This window comes from Colletotrichum chrysophilum, assembly GCF_026319265.1.
Source record: "Colletotrichum chrysophilum strain AFK26 chromosome Unknown scaffold_44, whole genome shotgun sequence".
NCBI lineage: Eukaryota > Fungi > Ascomycota > Sordariomycetes > Glomerellales > Glomerellaceae > Colletotrichum > Colletotrichum chrysophilum.
Window position 1 is genome coordinate 104,882 of NW_026517331.1, and position 26,028 is coordinate 130,909.

General features: G+C 50.5%; 9 protein-coding genes across 9 annotated transcripts; 5 read left to right on the plus strand and 4 right to left on the minus strand.

Annotated features, from left to right (window-relative positions):
* Positions 1 to 303: 303 nt before the first annotated feature.
* Positions 304 to 1,007, minus strand: COL26b_006121 (uncharacterized protein; the record flags this gene model as incomplete). The annotated part of the gene is made up of 2 exons (XM_053178945.1): positions 304 to 617; positions 737 to 1,007. 2 exons carry the CDS (start codon positions 1,005 to 1,007, stop codon positions 304 to 306), a joined length of 585 nt encoding a protein of 194 aa, XP_053037071.1.
* Positions 1,008 to 4,713: 3,706 nt separating this feature from the next.
* On the plus strand, positions 4,714 to 6,088 carry COL26b_006122 (uncharacterized protein; the record flags this gene model as incomplete). Its single annotated transcript, XM_053178946.1, has 2 exons — positions 4,714 to 5,241; positions 5,297 to 6,088. 2 exons carry the CDS (start codon positions 4,714 to 4,716, stop codon positions 6,086 to 6,088), a joined length of 1,320 nt encoding a protein of 439 aa, XP_053037072.1.
* Positions 6,089 to 13,007: 6,919 nt separating this feature from the next.
* On the plus strand, positions 13,008 to 14,211 carry COL26b_006123 (uncharacterized protein; the record flags this gene model as incomplete). Its single annotated transcript, XM_053178947.1, has 2 exons — positions 13,008 to 13,058; positions 13,339 to 14,211. The coding sequence occupies 2 exons, from the start codon at positions 13,008 to 13,010 to the stop codon at positions 14,209 to 14,211; spliced, it is 924 nt and encodes a 307-aa protein (XP_053037073.1).
* An 858-nt stretch (positions 14,212 to 15,069) lies between these two features.
* COL26b_006124 (uncharacterized protein) lies at positions 15,070 to 15,606 on the plus strand (the record flags this gene model as incomplete). Its single annotated transcript, XM_053178948.1, has 2 exons — positions 15,070 to 15,360; positions 15,427 to 15,606. The coding sequence occupies 2 exons, from the start codon at positions 15,070 to 15,072 to the stop codon at positions 15,604 to 15,606; spliced, it is 471 nt and encodes a 156-aa protein (XP_053037074.1).
* Positions 15,607 to 16,443: 837 nt separating this feature from the next.
* On the plus strand, positions 16,444 to 18,182 carry COL26b_006125 (uncharacterized protein; the record flags this gene model as incomplete). The annotated part of the gene is made up of 3 exons (XM_053178949.1): positions 16,444 to 16,925; positions 16,988 to 17,539; positions 17,696 to 18,182. 3 exons carry the CDS (start codon positions 16,444 to 16,446, stop codon positions 18,180 to 18,182), a joined length of 1,521 nt encoding a protein of 506 aa, XP_053037075.1.
* Positions 18,183 to 18,516: 334 nt separating this feature from the next.
* Positions 18,517 to 19,554, minus strand: COL26b_006126 (uncharacterized protein; the record flags this gene model as incomplete). The annotated part of the gene is made up of 2 exons (XM_053178950.1): positions 18,517 to 18,668; positions 18,717 to 19,554. 2 exons carry the CDS (start codon positions 19,552 to 19,554, stop codon positions 18,517 to 18,519), a joined length of 990 nt encoding a protein of 329 aa, XP_053037076.1.
* A 248-nt stretch (positions 19,555 to 19,802) lies between these two features.
* Positions 19,803 to 20,225, minus strand: COL26b_006127 (uncharacterized protein; the record flags this gene model as incomplete). The annotated part of the gene is made up of 2 exons (XM_053178951.1): positions 19,803 to 20,040; positions 20,095 to 20,225. The coding sequence occupies 2 exons, from the start codon at positions 20,223 to 20,225 to the stop codon at positions 19,803 to 19,805; spliced, it is 369 nt and encodes a 122-aa protein (XP_053037077.1).
* A 547-nt stretch (positions 20,226 to 20,772) lies between these two features.
* On the minus strand, positions 20,773 to 22,341 carry COL26b_006128 (uncharacterized protein; the record flags this gene model as incomplete). Its single annotated transcript, XM_053178952.1, has 1 exon — positions 20,773 to 22,341. The coding sequence occupies one exon, from the start codon at positions 22,339 to 22,341 to the stop codon at positions 20,773 to 20,775; it is 1,569 nt and encodes a 522-aa protein (XP_053037078.1).
* Positions 22,342 to 24,132: 1,791 nt separating this feature from the next.
* Positions 24,133 to 25,736, plus strand: COL26b_006129 (uncharacterized protein; the record flags this gene model as incomplete). The annotated part of the gene is made up of 2 exons (XM_053178953.1): positions 24,133 to 25,625; positions 25,697 to 25,736. The coding sequence occupies 2 exons, from the start codon at positions 24,133 to 24,135 to the stop codon at positions 25,734 to 25,736; spliced, it is 1,533 nt and encodes a 510-aa protein (XP_053037079.1).
* Positions 25,737 to 26,028: the final 292 nt, after the last annotated feature.

The following is a 26,028-nucleotide window of genomic DNA, read 5'->3' on the forward strand; positions in this document are numbered from 1 at the left end:
CTCTCTGCGGAACAGAAAGTCTTGGAAGACCGCGGCGTTGCATAACTCGAATCGAATCGGGACCATGGCGGTGCCGATGATCGATAGATGTAGTCGTTGGTAGAAGAAGAGTCGGGCTGAGTATGTAGGTCGCCGGCCTCTGGGTATATCCGTCCATGAATCGTGGTGCAAATAATATCGTAGAATGTGAAGAAACTTCCAAACCGTCAACGTCGTACCCTCGTAGTACCTTAAACCTCAGCCATCCCAAATCATGAGCCCTTCTGAGATCCGTAATAGCTTCCGCCCGCCCATCATGTCGGTCTAAGGCATGATTCCGGCGAATATTGTCGCGCCGACCATAGCGGCTAGCAGGCCGATCTTGAAGTCCGACTGGCGGCCGGCGGCGTTGACAGGGGACGCAGTTGAGATCGGGCTAACCGTGGCAGGCGGATTCCATGGGTTTCCTCCACCACCTTGCGTCGCTGAGGCAGACGAGCCTCCAGCACCACCAGAGCCGGATGCGCTTGCGGTCGCAGTTGCCAACGTAGATCCAATGCCAGAGGGAGAGGACATCGCCGAAACGAACGAGCCAGAGACGGTTTGGCCGCCTGCACCTGCCCCGGCGCAACCACAAACTACATGAGTGTTAGTGTTGACACAGCAAGTGACTAAAATTAATGATCATAAAGCTTGTCGTAGACCACCACACGGACAAGGGCTTTGATCCGGATACGAAATAGAGAGCGCGACTTACCAGACGAGGCACCGTTGATAACAGCCTGGAATGACGCGGCAGGACAACCGGTCGCGACACAAGGCTCAATGGCAGCATACAGCGCCGCTTCCTTCCCACATTGGCATCCAAAGTCGAGGCTATCGCAGCCAACGTACGACGCGCCCTCGAGGAAACAGCTCTGCGCGCAGGAAGGGATCGCGGTGACGGCAACGCTCGCGCAGTTCTCCGCCGCGGCCGCACCGCTCGCCAGGAACACCACGCCGGCAACAATTCCAACAACGTTCTTCATGATAGGCGTCTTTCTTCTTTTCTATCCCAAGAAGAGGTGGTTAAGCGATTGTGATAGAGACTGAGTTGGGGGATGGTGAAACGAGAAACGCTTCAAGGGGTCGTTGTGAGCATGAAGATGCAGCGTCCAATTCGTTCTGGGAGGAGACGGGGGGAGCTGAGTGCATGCAGGAGGTGAAAAGGTGACAAGCTTTCTCTTCGAATCGATAGAAACCCCACGTAGAAAGAGGGTAGGAGTGGGAACGGGGAGGTCAAGGGTAGTCACGTTATTTTGTTTGCTTGGGTCGTTGCTTGGACATGACTGGAGCTTGGGGTCACCAATGATCGCCCGCTTTCTCAGCTGCTCCTCGCAGCAGTCCAACAGCTAGCTTCCTCGGGAGCTATCTCTCTCTCCTCTGGTAAAGTCGCTTTCACATGTGGTTTTGCCCGACGGCTCTTCGGCATGAGGTCATGCTAATATTGGGAATATCATCACTAATACGACGCGGGTGGAGGGATGTCACCCACACCACCCACACACATCCAAAATTTGGCCGACGATTATGTCCCTCGCCCAGCCATCTTGGCCGTTGCCCACTTTCCCCCGCAGTTACCCCGGCCAGCTGGGGTCGGGGTTGCCTTCCGATACGGGGCAAGACGCGGGGGAAGCGACAGGGGTGGCCGTGGACGGTGTGGTGCTGATCTCTGGACCTGGCGCTACCGCAGGTGTTGTTTTCGTTAAGCTTTTTGGGCGGGAACGAATCGTCTGTCTGATGTGGGTGCGGGTCGGGCGAGCTGTTGGACGGTGCTCATGTCGGGTTAAAGACGCATCGAGCTATTGAGGCCGGGGTTATTGGTGAGTTGGAGGGAACACAACCCTGACGATGTGATTTGTCGTGCAGGTGATAAGCTGAGCCCACATTGAATGGACCGAGGCTGGGCAAAGGCACGCGACAAACATTTGATAAGGTTCTCTTTGGACTGAGAGCTCGTATTGAAGGTTGGTGGTGGTGGGAGGAAGAGGAGGATTGAGAGACAGGCTGACCGGTGTCCTGCGGTGGCGAGCCAATCGTTTCTCCGCAATTGCTTTCTCGCCTCAAACCAGCTTACAGCTCTTGAGCTGGGCCAACGGTAGCGTTCATTAGTTGGACGGTGTTAGCCTTAGCCGTTGGAAGAGCCGGTTGGGGCAAGCCAATGAGATGCATCATTCCACGAGGAGCTAGTCATGGTTCGCAAGGCACTATCGTAGTGCCGAGGCCAAGACCCATCGGTTGGACAAGAGGTCGATATAAGAACAGAAACGATTCAGTTCAAAATGTCCAGTCAGGAATGAATCTTGGACTTTCTTGCAAGCCACATTGCGTCCGGCAACATCCTTCCAACTTGTCCGTCATGAAACGATCGCTGCCCGATGATGGTTCGTCTCGTGTTTGCACTGCCCATGAGGGATTTACATAGATACCCAGGACCTTGCAGCGGAGATTGCGACTTTCTTGATTCAACTACTTACTTGTTTTTGACGCGATTCTGGAACTGGCGGAAGTTGTGCCCCGGGGCGGATTTGTTTGACGCTTTGATATGTGACGTCGCTAAATTGCTTCTACACCACTCCGTTCGTCACCCTGAAGACGCATCATAGGGTGGCAAGTAAGAAAAATAAGCGAAATAGCCTTCAGAAATTAAAACAGCAGGTCCTAGTCGAATCCAGATTCATTACATCGCCGGCAAATTATCGAAAGCCGAACAACATATTCATGGCCTACGCGAAAGGAAAGATCTTGCGACCGCGCCGGTTATGTTTTTACAGATGCGCATCCTTCCCGCAGCCGCCCATTGGATGCCATGCATGTTGGCAAGTTCAAAGTGTTCAGTTCCATCTGCCACCTCGGTAAGACTCATGGGAACCGGCTTCCACTTTCCCCGCTGGGACAAACGAGTATCCTTTCAGCATTAATCTTCTAGTTTCAGCAATTTTTGGGTTACGAGATGCCGTAGAGATCTCGGAAGAGACCAATTCTGACTACTCCGGGTCTGCCAAGCTTCAACTATCACGTCCTTACCTTAGGAATGGAGGTCCTGTTCGCGTCAATTTTGGCTGAATGCGCTCGTCGATACTTAGATCTCGTTGTACAAATGAACAACCTCTTCCTAGTTGATGAGAAGACTTTTGTGCTTGAACCGTGCCATAAGGAAGCGTTTGAGGAGATGGAACCCCGCTGCAGCATATGACAAGGTGCCCTACTACTTTACACCCAGAACGTTCTGTCGCGACGATTCCTAGGAACTGAAAAAGATGTCCAGTATCGCAATAATACGGAATTCTCCTGCCCGTATGCATCGACCGCTAGCGATGCCGCACAAACGGCCCTAGTTATATCTAATCTGTCCCGGCTTAAAAAATCGGAAAAAGGTGTCAATTCATTCTGAAGGTTCCTGATTTGACAAATCCCTTCACCTACTATGTGTAGTCCAGAAGCAGTTTTCCTCAAATGTGATACACAGTAGCCCTGGTCTCGTACCACGCAGTTGTCCTGGTGTTACTTTGATGGAGACGACTCTCAGTACCGACTCTTGGAAGCAACCCGACCAACGCCCGCTGTGCCGCACACAAGTGACCTCAAAGAAGTTATGTGAATTATCAAGATGGTCAGTAGAAGACGGGTGTCCATGCAGGGTCGAAAATCTGAATGTGTTGCTATGCTTTCAATGTCTAGCTTGGTAGGAAGGAGGTGATCACGGACGCGAAAAGGAACTAATGACTTATAATACCAGTGTGATCCATATAGAGCTTTTGGAGAGCTTACCATTGTCAAGTCTGTTGGTCATTAGTGTAGGTATGCGTTGAACATTTCTATCCTGGCGTTTCACAATTCCCCTCATGTCTATTAATTGCTTTTGAAGATTTAGGCAGACCTGGAAGCTGCGCGGGGGTGTAGCTCATCAATATAGTCGGATTCTCAGTCATAAGTTTCGGCGACTTAGGATATGGATTTGTGCAAGAGAATCACAGTCAATCTTAGGGTCGCCCTGTTGTAGTCATCAGTCGCTTAAATGATTCCTGTGATGCGATACCTCGCTTAGCGTCGATGTCTGCCTGCCGAAATACGCGAGAGCTCTGGAATGCTGATAAGTTCGCGCTAAGAATCCTTTACCGTCAATTCGAGCTCTAGCGTTGATATGCACAGATAGGAACTTCGGTGATTAATTAATCCAATTTCCCGATGAGCTCATTCATTGCTGCCTCCTGAAAATGGGGAATCCCTTCCTTCGGCTTCAAACTTTCTCTGTCTGAGGTACGATGAACCGTGTTTGTCGGAGTACATGCACCAGGACGAAGATTTGACGCAGAAAGAGGACGCGCCGGAGCCACATCGAAGATTACCTGACCACGCATACATCTTTGACTATCACCGAATCGCAGCCGCATACGCTTTATCGACATGGTGTCTTTCACCGCCTTCGGTGGTGTGATCGTTCTGTACTGGGTATGCTTGGCCATCTACCGTCTCTATTTAAGCCCTTTGGCGAAAGTTCCAGGTCCCAAAATTGCTGGCGAGTTCCACGTCATATCGGAACCTCAATTCGTGATGGAGGTGTAACTCATTGACTCATTGATATCGATAGCTCTCACGTCGTGGTATGCTGCTTATCATGATATCTGGCGCGGCGGCCAATATGTCTGGGTCGTCGAGGAGATGCATCGACAGTATGGGCCGGTTGTCAGAACCATGCCTGACGTAGTGCACGTCAATGATCCCAGCTTCGTCGACAAGCTGTATCCTGCTCAGTCTCCCAGAGCCCGGCGCGAGAGGGCAGAAACGGTCCTTGGATTCTTCGGACAGACCTTCTCGGTCTTGCCGACTCGCGACCACGACTTGCATCGCCGCCGCCGCGCGGTCCTGAGCCGCTTCTTCTCCAAGGAAAACGTACGAAGGCTGGCGCCGATCATCAATGAAACTCTAGGCGATCTACTGCGACGGATGGAAGGGTGGTCTAGGACCGACGAACCAATTGACTTCAACCCGGCAAGTCGAGCTGCAACAAAAGATGTCATTCAGTCGTACGCTTTAGGCGAGGGCGAAAAGTGCTTGCTCATGGAGGATTGCAACGCTGCTTTCTTCGAGGTATTGACGCCAGGAAGGATGACACACTTCAGTGTGCATTTCCACACTATCGCCATGGCTTTCCAGAGTCTGCCCCCAAAGATTCTTGTGATCTTGGCCCCATATATTCAGGCATTCGTCGCCTTTGTCGAGGTAGGTGCCACAGCCCTTTATGATCGTGGCCTGAGCGGATACTAATGCGGCGTAGGATCTTACCGTCAAAATTGAAACCATCCGAGGCTCAAAGGATGATTATGAGGGGAAGACGATATTCCACGAGATTATGGAGAGCGATATTCCCGAGTCAGAGAAGTCCACGCCGCGACTGGTAGACGAAGCCATGGTGCTGGCGATCGCAGGATCCGACACCACAGCCATGACTCTATCGGCCCTCGTTTTCCATATCTTGAGTGACGAGTCCATGTTTTTGCGGATCAGAAAAGAGCTGGAATCCGTCATGCCGGATGCTCATCAGCCTCCGGATCCAGTCAAGCTCGACAGCCTCTCTTACCTGAACGCAACAATCGAGGAAGCTCTACGCATGTATCCCAGTGCTACGCATCGCCAGGACCGTGTGGCTCCCGACGAAGACTTGATATTTGAGTACGCTGATGGACGAACTCTAGTGCTCCCAGCTGGCACAATGGTGGGAATGACGGCACCGCTTCTGAACAAACATCCCGCCTGGTTTACCGAGCCCCGCGTCTTTAACCCGGATCGATATATTGAAGACCCCAAACTCTTCAAGAAGCACCTCACATTTGGCAAGGGCGGACGTCAATGCCTAGGTATGAATCTTGCGTATCAAGAGTTGCAGACATTTACGGCAGGAATCTTCCGCAAGTATGGGATATATGACCCGAAGGTTAAATCGCAAGAAGGTCCGACATTGGAACTATTCGAGACCGTAATCGACGACATCCGCATGCACGCAGACTATGTCACGCCAGGCCTCCGACCTGGAAGCAAGGGAGTTCGGTTTAGAATACGTCATGACTAGGAGCTCATCGCAAAGAAGACACTCGCTTAATAGTCTCGTAGAAGTAGTGGTGTTATCATGCAAACCGCTTTTCCGGGTACGCTCAAGATGTCATATAGCTCTTAAACGAAATGAATACCAGTTTTCTGGTCATCTATTGTAAAGAAGGATATTCGTCTCTGCAAGACGCAGTGACGTTGGGTTGAGCTCAACTCGTAGAATGGTTCTACACATGACAACATTTCCAGCTAGGTCTTGTCGTGTTGCTTGATACAGTAAACGACATTGAGTCAGATTTAGATACCCGTTCTGAGTCCACCCGTGCCTGCGGGGGTAAAGAAACCTGAATCATTCAATGCGTTTCCAGTCCTAAAATGATCGACTGGCGCCGAGCCCGCGGGAAGTCCGATACGGCTTGAAGCGCAGGCACCGTCGGCGGATGCCCTAGGGTTGCAGGAGCTGTAAAAGCTAGTTGGATGCAGCACCTAAAGCAACAAGGCTTAGGGTTATCCGCTGTCTCGGGATGCGATGTCTCGGGGCTGCATTCGAATCAACTAATGGTAGCTAACTAGGGCTAGAGGCGTCTGATGAAATGGACGTCTTTTAACCTGGTTCAGAATCGATGCATGGAGTATGTTGCGATCGCTTGTGGCGTCCATAGACATCCGTGATATAAGTCATCCGTGTAACCCCGAAGATGCAGGCTCAGCCCGATCCTTCTTGATAACGTGGAGGTCCAGACCATTCCACCGGTCGCTCTTGCAAATCAGACGTCAGGTCAGCCGAGATGCAAGCCTCCGCATGTGGCAATGTCAACGAAGTCTGAAAATGTCGTTGATCAGCAGGGGCAATGAGCAAGCCTAGGCCTTCTAGCGACTTACGACCCTGCTTATCAGACAGACTTAGGCAACAATGTCTTAGTCTATGGCCCTTTGAAGCGTCACCGCATGGTTTCTGTTGGCTGCACTTCATTTGCAGAGGGTCATAGTTTCCCTCCTATAATGGCCCCCAACAAATCCGTTTTGTCTTTAATATCAAGGCTCAGCTCGCATGTTTTGGCGAGCGAAACGGCGAGAACATAGGCCCCGAACATTCAAAGCCCTTGTTCTGGTCGCGAATCTCTCCCACAGTTTCGTGGAGTCACAGAAAGAGATCACAATTGTAAGACGACCGGACCAAATCCCCCGCAGTATCATGTTGTATTTTTCCCAGTATGCGCGCATCTATTCTCCTTGCCCAGCTGATGATCCATCTCGAGATCAATGAGCACTGACCTTGAGAGCCATCAATATGAGATCTTACAAGTTTGGGTTGCCCAATCAGAAGAAGAGCACACACCGCCAGACGCAACAGCCAATGTCTCAGTGTCTTGACTTACAATAGGCGGATGCAGATATTTGACAATAACCCTCAGCCAGGATGTGCTCCGCAGCCGCCCTACTGCAGGCTTATCTCCCGAGTGATTGGTCTTCTTATGAATGCCATGCATTGGTGACGTTGAGCAGCAGAGGTAGCGCATCCACACCGCACCGTCGCCGTGGGCTGGAACTCGGGGGCCCCGATATCTCCATGCACCTTAACTTCCGACATATGATGCTTTCCTAGCGTCACAGCCGGTATTCACTCCGGTAGGTCCGGAGCAGCAAACCTCGTGCAGGAAGTGGACACAGTCTTTCGGAAGAACCCTCGGAGATTTTGTGTCTCGTGTGATGGTGGAAATTTGGCACTGCACTGGAATCTGGACCTAATGTAAGGTCGATGATAGGACTCGGTAACGGCCGAGCGTAGAGAATTTGTGAAATCAGACCACTGCGCATCTCACTGCGAAATCTTACAGGCTCCAGCACACAGAGTCGCACTTCCAGATATCATTCAAGCTCCATGCGGTAGAATGTTTTCGCTGAAGCCTTGCCCCGTTCCATGACGGTCGAGTACATCCATGTCGGAGGTTGAGCTCAGGGTTTGCCACCCTAAATGCAAGCCACCCGAAACGTTTGCAAATAGTGATGCCTCAGAATCCTGCGGAACTTCCGAGTCGTCACCGTCCATTCGGAAAGCTGCTGGCGTTTTACGACTGCACAGCTCGGAACTACAGAAAACTCGCTGCCTGGCTCTGGAAATCTACATCCGCTGCAGACAAATAAACTGACTCGAGTGCGATGATGTCTCGGGTCCTGCTTGTCTCGGGCTCCACTATCCAGCTTGATAGCGCAGGGCGACCATGATCTCAAGATGTTTCTCTCCAAAGTCTCGGGCTAAGTATATTCGACAGACTGCGGACTGATGGGTGCCGCATGGAAGCGGTGTCATCGACCATGATGGCTACGGCACACTGCCGGCAGGATCAAATAGCAAGGAGCAACTAGAGGAATGATGATATGAGCTGAAAGCCTTCAAAGAACGAGGCATCCTATGCCGTGTCACTGACGTTCCTGAGAGCTCGTTATCTGCCTCATCATGAAGACCTATACATCATTACTCATGAGCAGAAAGTATGCTTCGGCTAATACTTGCTGTGACATAGCACACCCCTTCACCCTCAACGTGAGCGACTGTGTGCCTGGAGCTACTTTTCTTCCTGCAACAAACAAAAATTCGGAAATGGATCGTTATCCTTGCGTCAACAGATACAAACCTGGTGTTGACTGTCCAGCCTGGGTCTACGTATACGGTGCAAGATGCGAAGACTGCGTGATTGTGAGTTCGATCAGGGTCGGCAAAACTACAGAAAACTGACTCCGGTCTGTAGTATGATCGATGACATTGCGAGTTATCATTCATAATGGGCTCCAATGTTGGAAACTTGTGGGAAGCACAAGTGGACGGAATGAAAGAAGTGAAGTTACTGGCTACGAATGATGATTATGCTATGCAGTCGAGTTCGTTTAGAAGAAGACTGGATATGCGCCAGAGTTGGTATTTGGGGACAGAGACGCGCCTGCATGACGGGATGATACATTGCAGCCGAGTAGCGAACTTGATCTCAGTCATGATTTGGGATGGATCATGAACTCCGATCGAAGATCTATGTGGCTTCCTACAGGATATAGACCAACAGAAATGACCACAAAGAGACGCACCATCTTCATTCTCCATTGATTGGGCTTGCAATCAAGTTTTGGAACGCAATTATCCAATAAGGAGCGTGCATCAGCGATCCTGAGTGGTGCAGGAAATGTTGCCAAACATCGGAGTTACCAATACTTGACATCGAAATGACTACTGAAATTTGCAGATCAGGAATACTAAAGCCATTCAGCATTCCGGCTTTCAGAGCATCAAAGACCAAGCGACTAGAAGAGGGCATCAAAAGATGTAAGAGGCGGAATAGGGAGGCAATCATGAGTCAATGACGTGAAGCTTGGAAACTTGTGATGAGTAGGGCAATCTTCAAGTAACCTGCAGGAGGCCCTACCACCATAATGCTAAAGGAACATTTCGACTGAGACTCGCCAAAAACGTCCTGAACTAAGACTCGTTCTCTAGGTGACCAGTGTCTCGGATTCCGCATACCATTCTCAACTTCTGATGTAGATCCAGCTCTCATGAGACCGTTCCTTGTGGGTTGTCCGCAATGATACCAACGCTTTGTTTGAATCTAAGCAACCACTCAGCATTATCTGCAGGCGTTTGGTTCCAAGGGTCGTCTCTGTATTAATAGGATAGTTGTTAGCCCAGAGTTCCCAATACAGAGCATGGTTGGCATTGCTTGAGGCAAGTGCAGCAAGGCAAAACTGACTCGTTAAACCACATCCACCTCGCCTGATACCGAAGCTCGTCGTCAGTAGGCACGTGTCTATTCGGGTTGTTAGGTGACATGGTTGCCCCGACAAACCGAGAGAGGCCGGCGGCGAGACGTGTATAGCTGTTGTGGTCGTTGAGCAGGAATGGTACGCGAATATTTTGACGTATCTCGGTATTACCGCTTGTGTTCACAATCGTGAAGGCTGGCCATCGATCCATATTGATGTCATTTGCGTCCACATTGGAAGAGGGGATGCTGGTCGGCGTGGATGTTGAAGTTCCAGCAGTTGCTTGCGATATATCCTGCTTTGTGAGCGACGGACCTGCTGCCTCCGCCGCCATCGCGGCCGCTCCCTCGTAAATATGGGTGCCAACTGTTTCCTCCGGAAACGAAGTAACGTACGCAGTTGCATCGAGGCTTGTATTGATAGCATCGGTCTCAACACTGTTGCTGGAAAGCTGTCTGACCCTTTCGCGGAACGGTTCAACCCACAGCTTCGACCCTCGCACAACTCGAAACAGGAATTCAGCGCAGTATTTCGACGGTTTGGGCGAACAAGCCTCGGCGCGTTGGAGGATGCTTGCGGCTTCCTCCTGAAGCTGGTCGTCAGACATGACAGCCCGTTGGTTGTTATGCGTCAAGATGATACGGCGTAACTCCAACTCCAGGCGGCATTGATCGAATATGCTCCACTTCCCAGTGATCTTTAGCTGGGTTAGGCGTGACTTGGCAATCTGCTGGAGTGGCATCAGGCGAGCTTCTTTTGCCGTTTCAGAGCACAGAAAGACGTCTCGCAACCAGGATGGTGTCGATGAGGCAGGTTGAGTAGATATCACATCTGCGCCGAGTATTATCGAGCAGGCTTCATGATGGAGTTGCTGGTCTGAAGGCAGACAGCCGTCTTTGGCCAGGCACCCTTGGATGGAGTACTCCAGTTCTAACTTGAGAAGTTCGTACGCGCTGGTGGGTGTGTCTGATGACCCTCGTACGGATGAGATCGGCCATACAGTGCTTCGCTCATAGTGTATCAGATCTGAGGCGGGAGGTCAACATGTTGGAAAGGGGTTACGCAAGCAATTGAACGGTAGCTAACTCACAAGGAGGCATGTCGTTCTCCACGGTATCAGCAACCTCGGGGTCGAAACCCCAGTCTCCTTTCCAGTCTGCCATGGTCTTTCCCGCCTTGAAGTGATCGGCCAGGTGGTCGCTTCGGCTGGCCCAAGATTCCAGGGTGGTGCTGCAAAACCCACATCGTGACCGTATCTCTCGACCGACAGTCTTCCATTGCTCCATTGGCCAGGGTGAAAAGGTTGTTTCGTGGACGAGTTTAAGATGTTGGCTAAGGTGATCTTTGCGGCGAAAGGTGCGGAACAAAGGCTCTCTTTCATGACACAGGGAGTGATGATGTGTTTCTAGGTGCTGCTGATCGGGCTCTGGGGCACCACAGTAGACGCAAGCTTGCACGCCCAGGACGGGATGCAGCTCAGTAGGACCCAACGGCGAGCAGACCCATTGATCGAGACAGATATGCACCGTTTTCTCGTGACGATGCCAATCGTACTTCGTTTTGAAAGATTCGATGCAGAATGTACACTGATACCTGTGGTAGGTCTGAAGCAAGTCGTTACTGTGCAAGGGTTGTCGCCTAGACAGCTTCTTCCGTCTTCTTCGAACATTATTCTGGAGGTTGGGAGGATCGAGGAAGCTGCGCGACTGGGATGAGGAACCAGATCCGTAGCTAGAGCGAGAGGCCCCCGCGCTGCTGACCGAGGATGCGTCGCTGGATGAGATTTCAGAGACGCCAAGATAGTACGGAGTAGGTGGGCGTGTGGGAATTGCTGCAGCCATTCGCGAAATGTCGGCTACGTTGGCGGCTTCGTACTCAGGCGGAGAGCTTTGCCATCTTTCAAGTGGATTCATAAGCTCAAACGGAACCGGATTGGCTCGAGGATGAGGGACGTCGATGGCCGAAACCGGTGAAGAGATGTCCTCGGACCATTTCCATGCGCGCGGTGCTGACGGCCCCGGTTGGGCCTTGAACTTGTAACGCCGCCGAGCGTTGGAAAGCCAATTAGTCAGTTGCAGTTTGGTCAGCCCTGTCTCGGCCTGGAGTATTTCAATGTCCTCGGGAGTGGCATATGGATATGAGTTGTGGTCTGCCAACCATTGACGTAATGTCCGAACTGATTCTAGAGAGAAGCGATTGGAAATCCTTGTGGACTTGATTGTAACATCCAGATGTTGGTGCCCAGACTCAGCGCCTATGGCCGTTGCAGAAGTCTCTGAGGAAAGAGAATTTGTGACACCTGCACAGCGGCCTGCATGGAGATTGGGCTGTTGTTGAGGTGAGGTTTTATCGCCTGATGCATCATGTGCAGTCTCTTCTTGTAAGATGGAGGCTTCATAGGGACTAGCCGCGGATAAGTCCTCAAAATAACTGAGGTTGAAAAATTCATTCAGATCGAGGTCGGCGTCCATCATTGCCGGACCCGGGACTCATCTGATAGAATTGCAGAGGGAATGGGTTTCACGTGTGACGTGTCTGACCCAAAGTGACCTGACACGAGCTTCGGTGAGAAAAGTGAATGGCAACAACTTACAAACTTACAGTAGGCAGTTTGTTCAATCCGGTAGGCGGGATACTTCAGACATGCGATGCGGAGCCACCAAAGCTGCCAAAGTTGCTGTCGTAGTTCTTCGCTGTTTCCAACAGAAGTGGGGCTCAACTCTAGACTGACACGAAGGGCGTAAGGCGTGACAGAGAAAGTATCCTACCGGCTCGGTTCTGGCCTGCAGCCCCACTCCCCACCCGGAAACTCCAGGATGGTGGGGTTGGAGACATTGACATTCACCCCATTGTACAAGTTTTACATGCTGTTTTGCTCAGCAATTTTGTTTCCACAGTCGATATATCCCACTTCTGTTGGTCTTGCGGACTCTAATTGAGGCCTGGAACCTACCAACTAATTGTCAACGTGCGATTTCAACTTCAGCCACCGAAAGGTTTGTCATACTCGTTTGCCCGCTGCATCGCCCTCCCAGGGTCGGATGGCAGGACATTTGTGAGAAATGCTTCCGCCCCATGTACTGCTGATGAATTCAGACAATTTCAAGGAAAGACTTTGGCTTACATGGTATCTCCGGGCTCAAAAAGAGAAAAGAAGGAGGTATGGGGGCGGAGTGTGGACTGCAGGAATGGCACATCCACATGTCGTAGTCCCATCCGCAAGGCACGCTGATGGCGCAGTGCGAATTGCCACCGACAACGTCTCTGTCTTCGTGCCACATACTTAAGAGGACCCTTCTTCAAATGACTTCATACTTGTTTGAACAGCTTCATTCCAGGTTTGTAAAACTACACTCACCTCAATCTTTATTCCTTTTCAACCTCTCTGTGTCTTCATCTTGACACCACATCTATCCGCCGAGTCGCTATCGCTGGTGTAAGTTGACAATTGACATATTTAGGATTTGGATCCCCATTTCCATCTTTTAGAATAAACAAAGCACTGACGATCCAACTTAGGCCACTGGCAATCTTGGACCAGCTATCTTGACCGCACTTCGCTCTTCCAAGCGATTCGATGTCACTGCTTTGACGAGAACAGGGTCGTCTCACAAATTTCCCGCCGACTTCACAGTCAAGTACGTCAACTACGACAACCCTGTTGTATTGGATGAAGCTGTTCGTGGACAAGATGCTGTTGTTTCGACGCTCTCTGTCTTCGGCTCAGATGTGCAGAAGGCATTGGTTGATGCGTCTGTCACCGCCGGCGTCAAGCGATTCTTGCCGTCGGAGTTCGGTAGCAGCACTGAAAACCCCAAGGTCCAGACGATCCCGATCTTTGGCGCTAAGATACAGCTTCAGGAATATCTGAGAGCGAAGGCCGAATCCAGCCCGGCATTCACATACAGTCTTCTCTTCTGTGGTCCCTTCTTGGACTGGGGCTTGTCGACGGGCATGCTGGTTGACATCAAGAACAAAAAGGCCGTGTTGCGAGACGGTGGCAACGTGCTTTTCAGTGCTTCTCGACTATCTACGGTTGGGCAGGCCGTGGTTGGGGTTTTGTCTCATCCTTCCGAGACTGCCAACAAGGCCGTGTACGTCAAGGACATTGATGTCACGCAACGCCAGATCATCACGGCTGCCAAGGAGATTGATCCTTCGGGAAGTTGGACCATCCAAGACTCTAAAACTGCAGCCGAGGAGCAGGAGGCTCTTTCCGGTCTCAACTCTGGCCAGGTGGATATTGGAGTGATCTCCAAGTTCTTGTTCAGGGCTATATTTGGTGAGGGCTATGGTGGAAAATTCGACAAGGTGGACAATGAACGACTTAGGATTGAGGGACTCGACGCCAACGGTCTGCGGGATATTGTTCGATCTGTTTTGAACGCATAAATTGGCCATCAGTCATACCAATAAGATAAATTAACTTTGCTCGAATTTTAGTTTTGCCGTTCGTCAGGGTTTGTTACGTGTCTCTAAATGCCTTCGCCTCACCCTTCACGTGCCCTTCAAATCAAGGATGATCATGATTCGCTTGTTTCCATCGCAAGTAAAGCCACGGACCATGGATATCAAACAGCCCGGGTAAAAAACCGCATCAGTCAACTATTCTGCTATCCGCGGACTCCAAACCGCGTTAAGGACAATAGAACTGAAGCTCCATAAAGGCAGAAAGCGCTTTATTTTGTCGATGTGCGCCATCGGTCAAGAGCCTCCGTCCAGCCAAAGATGCCCTCGCCAGCCAAACTCAAGTCGACTATGGCTCATCCGTAGTCCCAAGTTTCCTCTACTCTTTCTCGACGGTAAATCGTTTACCTTGAACTCCAAACAGAACAATGCTCAGTGCATGATTTAGTAATACGTTGATGCCATTTGAAAGCTCCAACCATGGTTACAACAATTTCTAGCTTAGTAATATTCGTTGCATCTCAGCGATGTAGCTTTCGTCACATCTACCAAAGTAAGTCTCCCATTCAAACATGGGTACCCTGGAGCTTAGTTTCCGCAGAGATGTGCGGCCCCAGAGGCACTACCTTGCTGAATCTTATCCGCCAGCTGATAAATCATTTGCGTCTACGAAAAAAACGACTACCTGACAGTTCTGCTGACCAATTCTATACTGATTCAAGTGTTGACGCATCTCAGGTACCTAGGTACACGGAAGTAGGTTGATATATAAGACAGAGGTGTCGCATCTATTTCCACGAGATTAGCTACCAACATCCTCAACAATTTCAGCAACCTCTCACCATGCCTGAGTTCATTCCTCAAACGCCTGCCTCTGCCAGCGGGATTCGGTTCTCCAACTGGCCCGGTGCTGGAGAGGAGATTTCCGAGTTCCTCAAAATGACACACGCTTGCGTCATTCCACCTGGCGCCTCGATTATCCATGTCGGCGGCCAAGCTGGAATCAGAAGTGATGGCACTGTTCCTGTTGATTTGACTGAGGAGATGCGCGAAGCGTTTTCTCACATCGAGCTCTCCCTACGCGAAGCTGGCCTCACGGGTTCAAGCGAGGAGGTCTGGGCTTGTGTATACAAGGTAATGTACCTCAAGAGGGCAAGGGTTTGGTCAAGTTCATTCGACTAAAATTGAGGTTTGATACAGGTTAGGACGTATCACGCCAATACCGATGCCGGGTTTGGCCTCACGCTGCACGGTGTTTTGATGGAGTACTTTGGGAAAAACCGACCGCTCTTTACCGGCGTCGATGTTTTCAAGCTTCTGCGGCTTGAGCTGCATCTGGAAATCGAAGTGGAGGCATTCCTTCCCAGTTCGCAAGCGTAGGGGGCTCGGTTCTTTGGGTCAAGTCTCATCAATTCTGATGACTTTCGCACAATACTAGTCGCAGTCAAACATAAGTAAAGAGTTGCTCTACATGGGTGCATGGGAATAGCCTACTCAGCACACTCAAAATGTACAAATGTCTATGTTGCTGAGATTCATCGTAATATTCGACGTAATGCCTACTGTCTTGCCGAGCTAGGAGTCTTGTGAGCTAGCCAAGAGAACAGTAAACGTAACTGCGGCGACGAGAAGAATGATGGTACTATCCTAGAGACGTTTGGTAAACGTATAAAAGGTTAAAATCGCAAGCCCAAGCCCAACTTCGGAGTAGCGACAGACCCGGTGTAGCAATGATCTATTACTGAAGATTACCCCTGTCGCGATGGTCACGTATCTGCCTTTTGTTTTGTAGATATTTTCGCTGGGCCTCATTCTCGAACCCTGACCTCTACTCATCCTGTGAAGACATGGCAATGCTATGCCTTTAGTCATTGAGAAACACCATGAACTATCTGGATTGCCTCCCTGGTTACGCCAATTGCGCGAATGCCTCAAGTGCGATCCTGTTTGGCGTTGCTCGGCAATTTAGGCTTATCGTGACTAATTGCCTTTTTCGGTCAGTACGCGAAAGCGCACACCTCGCCCCATAGCCACGCAAGGGCTTCTCCAAGTGCAAAGGCCAAGAAGGCCCAAGAATGTCTTAAGGCCAGAAGAGATATAATATCAAATTGAGATATAAAATCACCTGGAATCGTACCACTTTTCGAATATCTACCAGAGAGGGAAATCATCCGCGGCCCACCAAACATATTCACGATTTTAGTTACTCAAACGACAATGGATACCGGCAATGTTGAGAAGAAGCTGGCGACGACGCCTACGCCATCGATCTACGAGGGTCAAGCCTTGCAGCAACAACAAACTGGAGGCCTTCATCGCCGTGTGGGAGGTCGCCAGATTCAACTATTCACCATCGGAGGCTCCATCGGCACAGCCCTTTTCATTTCGATCGGGACCGCTCTTTTCAAGGCCGGGCCTGGTAGCCTCCTTCTGTCCTTCTTCACCTACTGCTGCGTTATTGCACTGGTTAACAACTGCATTGCCGAAATGACAGTTTTGATGCTTGTTAGTGGTGGCTTCGTCCGTTTGGCATGTAACTGGGTCGATGAAGCTTTGGGCTTTGCGGCCGGCATCAACTTCTTTCTCTACGAAGCCATTTCCATCCCGTTCGAGATCACCGCCCTCAATTCAACCCTCAAATTCTGGCGCGATGATATCCCCGTCGCGGCAGTTTGTGCGGCATGCATTGTTATCTATGCGTAAGTTGCTGTCAACCGTGGAGCCACGAGCCCCTGAGCAAACGCTGATTCTTCTTATCTAGTGCTCTTAATCTTAGTGCCGTGAAGTACTACAGCGAGTCCGAGTTCTGGCTATCGAGCGGCAAGGTCATCTTGATTATCATTCTGACATGCTTCACATTCGTCACAATGGTTGGTGGAAATCCAAAACACGATGCCTATGGCTTTCGATACTGGAAAGATCCTGGCGCATTTGCAGAATGGAGATCCACTGGCAATCTGGGACGTTTCGAAGGCTTTCTCGCCGCATTATTCTTTGCGCCACTACCGATCGTCGGACCCGAATACATCTCCATGATTACTGGTGAAGCGATCCGCCCCCGAGTCAACATCAAGAAGGCATTCAAAACCACATACTACCGTCTCGCGTACTTCTTCTTGGGAGGCGCCATCTGTGTGGGAATCGTGGTACCTCACAACGACCCAACATTGAGAGCCATCGTCAACGGCGAAAAGGAAAGTGGCAGCGGTGCTGCTTCTCCGTACGTTATCGCCATGACAAACCTAGGCGTCGGAGTCCTACCTCACCTAGTCAATGCCCTCATCCTCTCGAGCGTCTTTGCGGCCGGTAACACGTACGTGTATTGCGCTAGCCGAAACTTGTATGGACTCGCTCTCGACGGCTATATCCCGAAAGTCATGACCCGGCGCACCAAAAGCGGTGTACCTATCTACTGTCTCGGAGTTACACTCGTCTTTCCCTGCCTATCGTTGTTGCAACTATCGAACAGCGGTGCAACGGTATTGGACTGGTTGGTCAATATTCTGACTAGCGGCGGCCTCGTCAACTTCATTGTTATGTGCATCGTGTACTTACGCTTTTACAAGGCATGCGAGGCTCAAGGCGTAGATCGTACGACTTTGCCCTATCGCGCTTGGTTCCAGCCCTACAGCGCCTGGATAGCCTTGTTCATGTTTTGCAGCATCGCGATTTGCAGTGGCTATACGACCTTTTTCGGCGACTTCTCAGCTGCCACATTCCTTACTAGATACACTATGGTCTTGTTCGCGCCTGTATCGTACTGTGGCTGGAAGCTGATCAAGAGAACGCGCATCATTCCAGCCAAGGAGGTAGATCTGGTCTGGGAACGTCCTGAGATCGACGCGTATGAGGCAAGTCTTGAAGAGGAGAAATCTTCGGTCGTCAGTGCTGTGAGAAATATGCTTTTTGGGGGTTGGAAGAAGGGAGATGAGAAGGACAGGGAATCGCAAGGTTAGAGCTGAGCATCTCTTGGAGTCGTGATACTTAGACTACAATACACAAGACGACGTATCACTTCTCAGTCGGATTTGAGGAGAAATAGAGATGATGACGAATTTCAGTAATGACATGAGATAGATAGCTACAACATGTTGTGATCGATGAGTGCATGAACAGTTTGCCAGAAATGATTAGCCCCTCTCGTCTTTCATCGACGCGCAAGGACCGTGCATTCATATCTCGCTGGAGATGGGAAGTAAGTTGGATTAGAGACAGAGGCAGTATAAACCACTACTTATTATATTCAACTCAACCTTCTGAGCAAGTATCTAGGCGGTAAATACATTCTGTTCACAACCGGTTTCCCATGTTAACATGAACCGCCTTGATGTTGGTGTAAGCGGCAATGCCAGCTTCGCCTAGCTCCCTACCAATACCTGATTGCTTCACTCCACCGAAAGGAATGCGATAATCAGAATCATTGCTACTGTTGATCCAGACCGCTGTAGATTTCGTCAGTTGATGTTATCTGAGGAGCGAACCTAACTTACTTCCAGACTCGATCTTCTTCGCCAGGGCATGAGCTCGAGTGATATCCCTGGTGAACAGCGCTGCACCCAGCCCATAGAAAGAATCATTGGCACGGTCAATAGCCTCAACTTCGGTGGAGAAGGAGCTAATTGCAACACAAGGGCCAAAAATCTCTTCTCGGTAAATCTTCATGTGGTCCTTCACGCCGGTGAAGACGGTCGGCTCAACGAAGTACCCCTTTCCAGTCGCCGAGGAGTAAGGTTGACCTTCGAACTTGCACTCAGCACCTTCTTCCTTTCCGGAGGCGATGTATGCCAAGACTCGGTCAAATTGAGCCTTGTTGACTTGGGGTCCCTGGAAGGTCTCAGGGCTGAAAGGATCGCCGACCTTCGACGTCTTCTGAACCTCTTGAATGAAAAGATCCACAAACTTATCGTGGATGCTTTCATGCACCAAGATCCGGCTGGTAGCCGTACAGATCTGACCTTGGTTCGCCATCACGCCATAGTGACACCACTTGACGGCTTGCTCAAGCTCTGCATCATCAAAGATGATGGCTGGCGATTTGCCTCCTGTTTCGAGAGTGATGTTTTTGAGGGTAGCGGATGCGAGCTTCATAATCTCGCGGCCAGTCTGAGTTGATCCAGTGAAGGCGATCTTAGCCACATCCTCGTGCGCAGCTAATGCGGCACCTGCGGCGCGGCCATAACCATTGACGACGTTGATGACTCCGGGCGGAAATCCAGCTTCCTGGATAAGGGTTGCAAAGAGTAGGACGGAAAGAGGCGTTTGCTCTGCTGGCTTCAAAACTACGGTATTTCCAGCCGCGAGTGCGGGGGCGATTTTCCAGCCAGCCATTCCCAGGGGATAGTTCCAAGGAATGATTTGACCACACACTCCCAGGGGCTCTCGGGAGGTGTACGCGAACTTCTTGTCCGTGGTATCAATGACTTTGAATGGTCAGCTGAAAAGCTCGTAGAAACAGATGTTGCCGTACCTTGACCGTGGAGCTTGTCGGCAAAGCCAGCATAGTACCGGAGGACGTCCGTCAGCTCGCCTACGTCACCACATGCAGAGGAAAACCGTTTCCCTGTCATAGTCAGCTCTTATGATTCTAAGCGGTTGAGATATGAGCCTTTTTGGATACCGTTATTCCATGTGTCAATGGATGCAAGCGTTTTGGTGTGTTGTTCAGCCAAGTCGGCAAGTCTCAGCATGAGCTTTCCGCGATCAGTGCCAGAGACACCAGCCCAAGGTCCCTTGAGTGCAGCACGCGCCGCCTTCACAGCAACGTCTATATCACTAGCACCACCGGCATGGACTCTGGTGATCTGAGATTCATCGCTTGAGGCAAGTCAGCTCTGTCGCGTCGTTATCCTTCTGAAGGGATGGACTTACATGGGACTGATAACAGTAATTTCCTCGCCAGACTTGGCTGCAACCCACTCGTTGTTGATAAAAAGCCCAAGTGGCTGCGTGTATGTAACGCCATTCGGCGTTGTGATTTCCTGGAAGAGCTTCGTGGTCATTTTGATGATGGATGTTAGAGCTGGATTGGTCGTATCAGCGCTACGACTTTTCGGGCACCAAGGATATGTCGAGCTCAGTGTCTTTACACTTTCCTGATGGTGAGCTGAAGACTTTGGTCGTCTCCACAACATCAGACGTCGTAGCAATGGTATCACAAAAGGCTTTCGGGTGGCTTCCAAGAGTGGTAGTAGGTAAAGCGCCGAGTCCGCAGTCTCCACCTCGCCTGCTGTCCGCTTCGGGAAATATGATGGATTTGATTAGAAATGCAGGAGCAGGAGTTTGTGATCACACTGCCGTGATCACATTGAAATGTCGCGAGGAAGGCTCATTCTTGCATGTTGTAATAATTACGGCCATGCCACAATCATTGCTTAATTGCGGCTTCGGGGCTACACTGGAGGCTGGAGCCCTAGCTGCACTGATTTTCTGTGTAGATCAGCAGATCTGGGTCTTGACTATTAGACAAATGAAGGAATATGATTTTGCATTTGCTGCGCATTACTCAATTCTACCAATGCTAACTCATTTGCCATTACCTGGAGTGACTCAGCCCATCATGATTGACCAGCCTTTCTCCAACATCAAATCTAGCCAAGACATCACTGTCCCCGCATCTCGCAACTCCCAAAGTTCAAGCAAAAGATCTAAGGCTCTTAGGTTTGAGCGGATATGATTTATCGAGTACAAGGCTCGAAAACGTTGTGAAACCAGCTCGCGCTCTTCATAGTCCTCGGCTGTGAGTTCAGACCCCGCTGTAAGTAGCGGAATTGCTTGCAGATTTGTACAGGAGTGCGTAGGTGGAATAGAGGTCAAAGAACGAACTACTTGAACGGCTTGCCTTCTGATGTTCTCTTCCCGAACTGAAGGATCCTCGTCTGCGTGAAACTCAGTGTTGGATGCAGGAGGCGGTGTTAAGATGGAAGCCATTAGTAAGGTTGGATCAATATGTTGCGTGCTGAGGAAGTCATCCATATCGGAAGGATCGGTCAGCAATGCATGTCGTTTTGAGATGGCCAGGTTGATGAGACCGTGGATCTTGAAGGCTTCTCCGATCGTCACCAAAGCCTCATTGTCACCTTCAGGCTTCCAGCCAAGCAACATATTCTCCAAATGGTTTTCTTCCTCGACGTTGCGTATGCCCGTATCACAGACGCGCCTACAGTAGCGACCCACGCTGCTCAGATGGTAATACACCTCCGTGCAATAACCACCGATCGGATGATAGTCCGATCCTGTTTGAAGTACGCCCAAGAACAGGTCAACGTTGTCGATGGGTGCCTGCTCCGAACTCGAGACGAGGAAGGCACATGCCATATCCCAGTAGAGGTAGGCTCCGATGGTGAAGCCGAAGACGGACGGGTTCTCCTCAGGCAATGAGCTGTCAGCTAGCATGATGTCCACCAAGGCGCGTGCACCATAGAGATGCTGGAGACCAAATTGGGTGACGGGCCCTTCGATCCAGGCTGTGGAGAGACCAAGCATCAAAACGGTGAGAAAAACGGGGAACACGTCTTTGGGTGGGTTGGCAATTTCCCGCTGCACGAGCTGAATTGCAATGCCCCGTTCTTCCAGACACCGGGCCATTTGGGATGGGTCGAAAAAGTGTTGATGGGCTGCACTGACGCTCTGCAGCGCGTGGAGTAGGCTGGGAGATGCGTCCAGATGTTCCAAAATAGGGAAAGATAGCGGGTTGATATCGGGATCGATGACCATGATTTGGCTAGCCTTTTCAAGCCAATATCGAAGAAGAACCTTGTCAGGGGCGTCGTTCCGCAAGTGTGACTTTGCTATCCACGGAGACTCCATCTGCCACGTCCGAAGCCGGGGTGCAGCTTCGCAGACTTGGCCGCGCCTCTGGCAATTGCGGCAGACAGGGAATGTCTCATCACACTTGACTCGGCGGCGCTTGCACTCCGTGCACCCTGCGCGGCTCCTGTGGTTCTTGGGCCCATTCTCCGCCGAAGATGAGGAACTCGACGAGGAGCCGGTGCTCCTGGTTGGTGAAGCTGCGGACGAGCGGCGCCGGCGGGGGCACTGTTCGGTGACCTCGGATTTTCTCTGCTTTTGAGCGGAAATTCGAGGGCCTGTGGTGATCTTGAACTTGATTGTCTTCATGATGATGGTTTTCGGTACTGTATGCAATAGATGGCTTCAGACAGTTGAGCAAAAAGTCACAGGCTCATGAGGAGTCGCATTTTGAGGAAGGAGAAAGCAACCTAGCGCCGATCACCCAGCTGACTTGTTATCTCGGAATCGCAATGCTATGGAGCGTAATGTTGGTTCACTTCCCCGCATTGTGCCCACCAGCGTATCTCGCGTGTTGCCTCCGCGGGCGTCTCTATCGGATAGGAGAGGGGAGATAAAAGATAAAAACAGCACGTCTCAATGGCTCCGCCAGCCAACCGGAAGCCACAGCTATCAGGTCTCCACATTCCTGTTTTGGACAATACGCGGGGTTGCAGGGATGGAATAACACAACCTTGGAATCTTACAGTCTAGATCTTGTGAATTCAAGTCTACTTAGCTGATAGTTGTGGAATAGAGTCCGTGATGACGAAAGACTAGGCAAAAAGACGGCGGGAGTCGCTGACTTCATGCCATTAAAATTAAACCAGCGTCACTGGCTTCCCATCCGTTGAGATAAACACAGCCACATTATGAAAATCCTGACTGAACTCGAAATTGACCTTTGTCCCGCGGGTAAAGTAGACGACATCTCCCTTCTTAGCTGTGAAAGTGTCCCCATCTTCGACATCACATTTGATGTTTCCTTCTGTTACGAAGAAGAACTCATCGCAAGGGTAGACCAGCGTCGCCTTTCCCTTCTCGTGCGCAGCTCCAGCCACGATCTGGCCATTGTCTGATCGGTAGACTACAGACTTCTTCCCGTCGTATTCTGGAAATGGAACCCACTCAAACGAGTTCCAAGCCCCGTGAACTGCATTGGGTTGTGACATCTTTCAGTATATAGTATTTTCTTGGAAAATATGTTAGCTAAAGGGAATCAAATAGTGAAATTTACTCACAGGCTGAAGTAAGGGTTCTGCGGTATTGATGTTTAGACGATAAACCCTTCAGTGCAGAAAGACAAAGGCTTCGAAAAATATCTAAGTGATATATATTGCATGAATTCGTGGTCATGAGTACTGATTCATCCTGGTGACCCTCGCACTCAGCTCTGATTTGCCAATTCCATTCGATCATTTCCAAACCTTGAATTGGCTGAGCAATCGTATGACTGCTACGTAGTTTGAGCAAAGCTGATTTATCATATATGTCGCGTCTGTTCCCGAAACAGCAAAAATGCAAGCTGCACAGCCCACTAACAGCATGCATGCAGATAGGCTGCCGATGAATTGCCCGCGATCAAAGTCAAGGCCGGAAATTATCTACCGGCGGAAAATATTACCTGCTCATTTGAATAGTAAAACTTGAGATGCTTTGCAGATCGGATGATTCTGCCGGTCCAATGAGGGGCTCTCTCCAATTCATGACGTTGCGCGGCGTGGTCGGCTGGACAGCAAAATTGGAAGCTTGTACCACCGCAATGTAAGCACGTCTTGTCAAGTAGCAATCTACATCTCGGGTGCCTTTCAATTACGGTATCTGAGTTGACCGCAACAAATCAACGCACCTTTCGGTCGGATCCCCAAATTGGCGTGTAACCCGGGGTCATGGGGCAGTAAGCGGCCTTCATCGCATGTGAACGTCAGTCCTCGAGGCTGGCAGATATCGCGCACAGTTTACCCTTTTAACCTTCATCACTCACACAAGAGCTCAACACCTTCGGGACAACACGCGCGGACACGAACATTTCTCTCGTTTTCACAAGCTCAACCAGCGCAGTGGTTTAGAAATCACTCCTCCCGCATACATCTTTTAGTACTCTTCTAAGTTCTCACCATCATGACACAGATCATTCAGGTCGACGCCCTTGTCGTAGGCGCCGGCGTTGGCGGGATCTATGCCACATACTGTCTTACCAATATGCACATGAAGGTCCAAACCATTGACGTTGCATCTGATGTTGGAGGAACTTGGTACTGGAATCGTTACCCAGGTGCAATGAGCGACACAGAATCCTACCTTTACCGATACTCTTGGGACAAGGACGACCTTCAAACATATCCATGGACGCACCATTATGTTTACCAGCCCGAGATTCTTAAGTATCTACAACACATCGTCAAAAAGCACGACCTGCGGAAGCACATGAAGTTCAACTGTGAGATGAAGTCAGCGACTTGGGACGACATCAGTCATCGCTGGCATGTTATCTGCTCCACTGGAGAGGTCTACCACGCACGATACTTGGTCAATTCCCTCGGCCTCCTCTCGAAGGCTAACTATCCCGACATTCCGGGCCTTTCCAATTTCCAAGGATCGCTGCTGCACACCGCGAAGTGGGACGATACTGTTCAACTGGAAGGCAAGCGTGTCGGTATCATCGGCAACGGTTCGACCGGTGTCCAAGTGATGACAGCCATCGCGCCGAAGGTTGGCCATCTCGCTTCTTTTCAACGTCATCCGCAATACTCCGTACCGAGTGGCCAAGGCCCAATCGCAGCGGACTACCGCAAGAAGGTCAACGAAGACTACGACAAAATTTGGGACAATGTCTGGTCCTCAACAGTCGGGTTTGGCGTCCCAGAATCCACCCGCAAGACCATGGAAGCTTCCCCCAAGGAGAGAAGGGAGGCATTCGAAGAGGTCTGGTCAAAGGGTAACGGATTTCGCTTCATGTTCAGCGCCTTTGGCGACCTTACCACCGATGAAGCAGCCAATGAGGAGGCATGCAGCTTCATTCGCGGCAAGATTGACGAGATCGTGAAGGATCCAGCCAAGGCAAGCGTTCTAAAGCCTAAGGAGCTGTATGCCCGACGCCCGCTGTGCGACTCTGGGTACTACGAGATCTTTAATCGAGACAACATCGACGTGGTTGACATCCAAGCCAACCCGATCAAGCAAATTACTGAGACTGGCATCGAGCTCGTGGACGGCAAGCTTCATGATATGGACGTCCTAATCTTCGCCACAGGCTTTGACGCCATTGAGGGAAGTTACTCAAGGGTGTGCATTACCGGCCGGGATGGAAAGACTTTGAAGGACCATTGGAGAGACGGCCTCAAGGCCTACGGATCAATCGCCTGTTCAGGCTTTCCCAACATGTTCTTGATTGCAGGCCCTCAAGGCCCATTTGCCAACTTTCCGCCCGTCATCGAAAGCGAGACGAATTTCATCATGTCTCTCATTGAACATGCGGAAGCTCTGGACTCTGGTTGGAAGGCCAGCCCCAACAGCATTACCAACGGCAAGACCAATAATACCAATGGAACATCCAGAACCAGGCCTGCAACCATAGAGGTCTCCCAAGAGGCTGAACAGGATTGGGCAGATTTGTGCGACAGTCTGGTGCAAGGATCGGTTTTTCTGAAAAGTTCGTCTTGGATTTTCAGTCAAAATATTCCAGGTCACAAGCCCAACACGAATTTCTACTTCGCGGGTCTTAGATCATACTTGGAATGGGTTAGAAAACAGATATCAGCCGGGTTTCCGGCATTCGCCAGGAGTTGGGATGCATAGTTCCTTCAGATGGGGGTGCGATCGATATCCTCTCTTAGACAGTCAATTGTGCCAGATCAATGGTTCAAATAACGCTTCGTTCCGACGCCATGACTAATTCACTATGAGCTCTTTGTCTTGAAGCTGTAGGCAGCTTAAAACATCGATGAAATGCTCCAGTGTCTGTGTGACGTTTTTCGCTCGGCACTGACTTCTCCCTAGGCGTAAATCCGACACTTA